This window comes from Onychomys torridus, chromosome 6, assembly GCF_903995425.1.
Source record: "Onychomys torridus chromosome 6, mOncTor1.1, whole genome shotgun sequence".
In the NCBI taxonomy this organism is placed as follows: Eukaryota; Metazoa; Chordata; class Mammalia; order Rodentia; family Cricetidae; genus Onychomys; species Onychomys torridus.
Window position 1 is genome coordinate 438,267 of NC_050448.1, and position 7,106 is coordinate 445,372.

The 7,106-nt window shown below is 35.5% G+C and overlaps 1 protein-coding gene across 1 annotated transcript in view; it reads right to left on the reverse strand.

Annotated features, from left to right (window-relative positions):
• Positions 1–1,696: 1,696 nt before the first annotated feature.
• Cpa3 (carboxypeptidase A3) overlaps positions 1,697–7,106 on the reverse strand; it is a 27,307-nt gene continuing 21,897 nt past the window's right edge. Inside the window, exons 10-11 of the mRNA XM_036191496.1 lie at positions 6,311–6,395; positions 1,697–2,063 (exon numbers count right to left, since the gene is read on the reverse strand). Coding sequence (XP_036047389.1) covers positions 1,876–2,063; positions 6,311–6,395 — 273 coding nt within the window. The 3' untranslated portion in view covers positions 1,697–1,875. The remainder of the gene's footprint in view (positions 2,064–6,310; positions 6,396–7,106) is intronic.

Consider the following 7,106-nt stretch of genomic DNA (forward strand, 5'->3'; position numbering starts at 1 on the left):
GCGTGTGGTGGCTGTGGTCCCCACAGGAAAATCTGGGATACTGTTAGATACGGGCATTGTGGGGTTCTAGTAAAATATGTTTTGGGGTATTGGTACCTGAGACTTAGGAATGGGAATGGACTAGGGGTGGTAGCGTGGCTTCACAAGAGGGAGGAAAGCAGGGTATTCCACATCTGTTTAGTTAGTCCCCTTGGAATAGAGCCTCAATTTGTTTTCCATATTCTCAACTTGATTATTTTAACAGTAATATGGAAAGTAAAATAATGTGCCACAATTGGCCCTTGCATATGGTGGATGAGAAATCCTACCTCAGCTCAGAGAGATGTAATTAAATTTACTTGTCACAACAGGCATGTTCAAAGGGTTCTCATTCTGGTTGAAGCACACAGGCAAGGTATGATGGCTATTCTTAGTTGTAACTTGACTACCTCTGGAATTAACTAACACCAAAAAATGGAGGGCATATCTGTGGGGATTTTTGCTTAATTTGAAGTAGGAAGATCCATTTCTAATGCAAATCTATGATTGTGGGGTGCTGGTGTGTTGTAGGTCTGGAGCCCAATTATCCTGTGCTGTCTTTAATCATCAAATGGCTGCTTATTGCCCACCGCTGTGTTTGACCTCATTTCTAAGTAATCATTAGATAAAACCCTTTTTGGATTTGAGCTTTCACCAACCTAGAGGCTAAGAACATCCTAAGGTATTATATGAAGCCTACAACAGAGATTTTCATGCTTTACTCTGGCCTGCCAGCTTGAGTCCTACAACACTTTTAACAATCACCAGAATTATTCGTGACTTTCTTTCTTCTGTTTCTAGAAAAATCTTATTAAATTTTTACCATATTGGAACATTGTATTTGGAGAAAAAAAACAGTATTTGTGTTCTTTGTCCATGGTCACTAACATTTGACTCCCGAATAAACTTTGTCTTATTCTTTTTTAATTCAGCATTGTGGTTTTATATCAACACAACCTAAGGGTGCCTTCTGTCTCTGTCTCTATCTCTCTGTGTATGTGTCTGTTTGTCTGTCTTTCTCCCTCTAGTCCTTCCCTTGGTCAACATGACTTTTGGTCACCAAATTTTACTGTATTGACTGGCCTCTTTGTATGCATTGAGAGGGCAAACTATATCAGTTGTATTTATGCCAAGTGGTATTGTGGAAGAAAGTTTCCTATGCATACTGTGGATTAGATTAAGCTATTTTAAATTTAATGAACATTGTATTGATGGGAATTGGATGGCTTGTTTAAATCTCTGAGAGTCATCTCTCCATGAAGTATTTCATTCCTTCCATTGTCCTTTGCTATTTTGAAGATATAAGCAATGTTCACTTCTATCAGAAAAAATACATGTTTGAAAGGCAAATTACGTATTTGAAAATTGAAGATACAGTTTCCTGTCATCAGATTGAAGAACCATTGATATCTGCATTTGTTAGACTAGTAAGGCTAACAAATAACAATACTATTTTCAGACTATTAAGGCTAATTGAGAAATGCTGAAAACATGGTTTATTAAAAACAGAGGATATTTTATAAAGGGTCAGAATACAATCCATTTATTTTTTTATTTTGGGGATTACAACACAATTTTTTCATTTCTTTCAGATGATCACTACATATCACTTCAGAGTATTCAAATTCTGCTTTCTATGAGGCTAAAATTTTACTTACAAAGAAGAACTGTAGTTAAATGGATTTACTCAAAGTTGTATTTTTATGGTGGTATTGGGAGTAAATGAAAACAAGAAGAAAGCAACACAGGACTTCATGAGCAAGAGAAGGATGGATTCAGGTGATGTAAAAGGTTGTCTTTCCAGAGGAAGGCTCCCCCAAAGGATTAATTGGTATATTACAAACCAGGGGCAATTCATTAGGAAGTATGCTTGAGGATATACTTAGCAATAAATTTAACAGAAAGCATGGTTTCTTTACACGTTGGTTTTATCCGCGATTCTGGAAGAAGGAAACCAAATTTGCCTTTATCACGGAGCTCAAAGGCAAATGTGTGTTTGATGCCCAGGTCATAAGCCCAGTCTAAAGAAGAACCTGATGTTCGGTCTGCAAAACAGAATCAGTAAGTATTTCATTAGAGGCAAGTACTGAGGCTTTTTTCTTTTTAAGACATGGGAATTGCTGGTGCAAAGGAGATGACTCAGTGGGTAAGCATTTTAAATGCAAAGATGTAGTCCTGAGCTTGGATTCTCAGTACTCATCAAAAAGCCAGACATGGTGGCTCTTGCCTATAATGCCAGTTTTGATAGGACCCCCGGGGTTTCTTGGCCATCGAGTTTAGACACTGGTGAGTTTTAGTTTTCATGGGTGACCTTGTCTCAAAAAAATAGAGTATAAAACAATAGAGAAAGAACCCAATGTTGGCCTCTGGCCTCTAAACTCAACACACATACACTCAAAATTGCATGTGTAAAATTAACAATAACAGTAATTATATATATTGTTAATTGCTGTAATGACAAAGTAGTATAAATGGTACAGAATACATTTGTAATCTACTATATATTTTAAATATGTGCTGCATTCAAAAATTTTATTTATTTAGTAAAAAAAGTTTAAAGCTATAAACATCTATAGAGAGGTTTCTCTCTTTGTGTATTATGTATTTGTATATATTTATAATGTGTGTGAAAATACATGCTAAATATATGATTGCATACATATACTATACAATATACTTATACAACATATAGTAAATGCATGTATATGTTTTCCTTTATGTAATGGAATAGTACTTTTGTGTGTAAAATCATTGATATTTTAGGATATGCTTAATGGATACCAATATCTTAAGTTTAAAAAATAAGAATTTAAAGCTTTTATGAAGAAAGAAGGGATATTTGGGTGGGAAGGGACAGAGCAATTATTCAACAGCTACTTATGAAATCTCTAACATGCCCACTAGACTTTATGTGGGCTGAGCACAGTAATGGACCCATCTAGTCCCAATAGTGTAGAGACTTAGACAGGGACATGGTATGAGGCCAGTGTGGGCTGCATTGTGAGACCTTATCTCAAACAAAAATAAACAAAACAAAAACACAATATCTACCCAAAACAAATCCCAGAACAATGTATTTATTTGGTCGCAGAAAGGGCAGGCAATGCAAGGTTACAAAGATGACTTGTGCTTTCAGAATCCTGCAGTTTAGAGGAGAGACAAAGGTGAAGAAAACTTTAGTGCCAAGCACAGCTGTAAATACCACAGGGAAGAAGTCCCACTTCATAAAGATTTAAAAGAGAAGCAATATTGTGCTTGCTGAGTAGGGCTTATACTCAAACTTGTCAAATTCACTTTCATGATGCAGAGCATATTAGAAGGCTAAGAAGGAGAAATATACATTTTTTCCCCATGTAGAGGTAGAGAAAGGCATTCTGGCAGGTGAATTCCAATCATGAAAAAGCCAGGGGCATTTTAGGGAATTGTGAGATCTGTTGAATAAGCAGTGATTTAGAAGCCTTGTAAATCAGATGTGCTCAGACTTTTTTGAGAAGCAATAGGCAGTTTCATACTCTTTATAGAATAAGGGAGGAGGGGTGTGAGGAAGGTTAGGTTATAAAGCCTAGGTTAGAAAGTCTAGACACCAAATTTTAGGTACTGCGAAGTGAAAGGCAGAGCTAAGACAGACAACATATCAGGTATGGTAATGCGGTGGTAGATGACATAATTTAATAAAAAATGACTAAAATTTCAGACTGAGTAGTGGGAAAAATCTGCGTTAACAAATTTGGGTGAAGTAGGGAAATGAGAGGATCAAAGGGGAGAAAGGGGGTGATATTTGGCCTTATTAAGAAAACATTCAGGAAGGAAGCTGGGGAAATCAAGCTGTTACTGACAAGGCATTATGAGTGGAGGTGATGTACATATGCTTGGGATTATTTTCTGGTTGGTGGATGGATCTACTTCTCATTACTAATGTTTCTTAGGTTTTGCTCTGAAATTTACTTTATCTGATATTTAACATGACTTCTTTTTTCTTAGTTTGTACCATTTTTTATTTCAGCCTGTCTGTGTAGTTAGAGTAGAAATAAGTTTCTTATAGATGGCACACTGATGAATAACCATGAGTTATCTTGAGTCTATACACATTGAATGTCAGATGAAATAGTATTTTTTATTTAATCATGAGGACAGGTTATTATTATTATATTATGTATGAAGATATGCATATATCTCTATCATCTACAAACCCATCTTTTTCTCTCTATTCCTAGTCCACTATTCTTCCTTTCTGCACTTCTCAGCCTTCTTCTGTTATTATTTTCTTTGTATTTGGAACAATTCCTTTAGCAATTATTTAAAGGAAGATCTGAAGGTAATAAATTCTCTTTGTCTTGTGTCTATTTCCCTCTTTGCTTATGTTTAGAACTTAACTTGCTAAGTCTTTCATTTCAGCATCAGAAATTACAGTGTTCTTTTGGTCTCCACGGTTCCAAATGGATTACAATCAAATGTTTTTGGATAAGTCAGGACACACTTTTCATTGAAGAAGTTTATAGGAATCAATTTTACTCTTGTTCCATGTTCTGCATTGTGCTAAGTATTAGGGATTCTGAGAGGCTGACTAACTTATATTAACATAACTATAACTCTTTTTAATTTTTTCCTTTTATTGAAAACATTTATTTTTACATAATCTTATGTGAAAATAATAATATATCTTGATTATATTTCCCCTTCTCTCTGTTCTTCCCAGTTCCTCCCCAACTCTACTCCCATTTGGATCCACTCCCTTTCTGTCTCTCATTAAAAAACAAACAGGTTTCTAAGGGATAATAATAAATGAAACAAAATAAAGCAAAAATTAACATATTGGAGTTGGGCAAGACAGAGTGGGAAAAGTCCAAGAGAAGGCACAAAACTCAGAGTTTACACACTCAGTAATTCCATAAAATCATTAAGCTGGAAACCATAACATATGCATAAAAGACCTGGTGAAGACCCATACAGTTCCTGCTCATGCTGCCTCAGTCTCCATGAGTTCATATAAGCTATGCTTATGTTGTTTTAGAGGGCCTTGCTTTTTTATATCCTCCACCCCTTCTGGCTCTTAAATTCTCTCTGCCCTCTCTTCCAGAGGGTTCTCTGAGTCCTGAGGGGAGACATTTGATGGAGAAATCCTGATAACTATAACTTGCCAGAAGAGAAGAAGTTATCTTAATCCACAGAGTCTGATCTTTGGGAAAAATTAAATCATGTTTTTGTTATTGTTGATTTTATTTCTTGAAAATAAAAAACACTGATTAGTCACAAAGACCAAATAACAAAAGTCATATGCATAGAAGTGAGGACTTTGGTTTTGTTATAACTTTACTTTGTAATTCCTTTGCCAGTTCTTATAACTGAGAAGTAGTATTTGATCATGGTTTGGGGTCTTTTTGTGAGGATTAATTTAGATCATGAGAATCAAGTGCTGGACCTAGTGACCAGCTTATGAGTCAACTAACAACCACAGATGATACTTAGAACAGAGTCTAAAACTTGGCAAATTATTTCTTCCTGTTTTTGAGAATGGGGGTTTATATGAACATAGCCATGCTCATTTTTAACTTATTGTCTGTGGCTGCTTTTAAATTATAATGCCCCAATTGAGTCACAACAGAGGCTATTCTGGCATTAAAGTCAAAACAAATAGCTGACCCTGTAGAAAGTTTGCTGATTCCATGTAAAAAGAATAAGAGATAAGAAAGTTCCTTAAGACTAAGCAAACTAAGTAAAAACCCAACAACAATGAAAGTCTATAATATTGAAGGATTAGAAATTGTGCTGAGAAAATAAACAAAAGAAGAGAATTCAAATCTTATCATGTCCTTTCCTACACTACCACATATATTCATTTGCCTGTAACAGGAAGAACAGATCAGAGGGACAAGAGAATACAAGTCAACATACCCACCCACCATAGATTAATGGGAAGATACTACTAGAATGGAGATAAGACCAAAGAAGAGACGATTCATTTCAAGTTAACTAGATGAAACAAGATGTGGCCTCTGCCCCAACTAATTCTTGCCGAAGATAAAACATTGGTTTTGGGGAACAGAAAGGTAGATAAAGTAAGCTATAGATTTCTATTGATTTAATAATTTATCTTAATTTTATAGCCTTGTAAAAGTTCATTGTAATTTGTTTCAAAAACTGCCCTGTCTCAGGAGACAGGCACATCCTGTCTTTTAGGTTCACATGTAAAGCAGAATCTCTTGTAACAGCTGGAGTTTATAATCTACAAATTTGATATAACTATTTACATAGACATAAAGAATAGTCATAGTAAATGACAGGAAAAACTTACAAATTGTTGATGCTATTGGACCGTAGATGTAACGGGTTTCATATCTAGTTGAAAGAACATCAGTGGCAATCCTTGCAACCTTCAACTAGAGAGGAAAGTGAGAGGGGGTTACAGAATGCTATATGAATACATTTTTTTAGGAGTTAAAAACTAGTTTTACAGGTTATTTAGCATTTGAAGATCAAAATAAGATAAATGGCTAGGTAAAAACATTGTCAAAGTACAATCAGTCAATTATATGGAATTTTGTGTTTTCTATCTCTCTCTGTATCCTTTTTTAAAAGGTTTGAAGATTTATTTATATAAGTATATGAATGTTTGAATTTTTTTCCCGTGGGTATCACATGGGTGTCCATGGAGGTCAGAAGAGGGTAATAGATTCCCTGTAACTGAAATTATAGAAGGTTGTAAGCCACCATATGGGTGCTGGGACTCAAACCCTGGTTCTCTGCAAGAACAAGTGCTCTACATAGACAAGCCATCTTTCTAGCCTGGTGTGTCCTGTCTTTCAGACTCTTTTTGGCTTCAGATATTGACCCTTTCAAAATCATTTTCTCCCATCCCTTTCTCTGTAATAAGTCCATTATTGATACAGAACTTTTTTGACTTGTGCTAATAGAAGAGGCAGTTGATTCATTTTTGTTTTAATCTTCATTGACTAGACTCGTGTGTGTGTGTGTGTGTGTGTGTGTGTGTGTGTGTGTGTGTGTATACATGCATATGCGCATGTGAACACAGGACACTGCATACTAGCCAGACATTTGACCACTGAATTACATCTCCAGTATAGCTTACT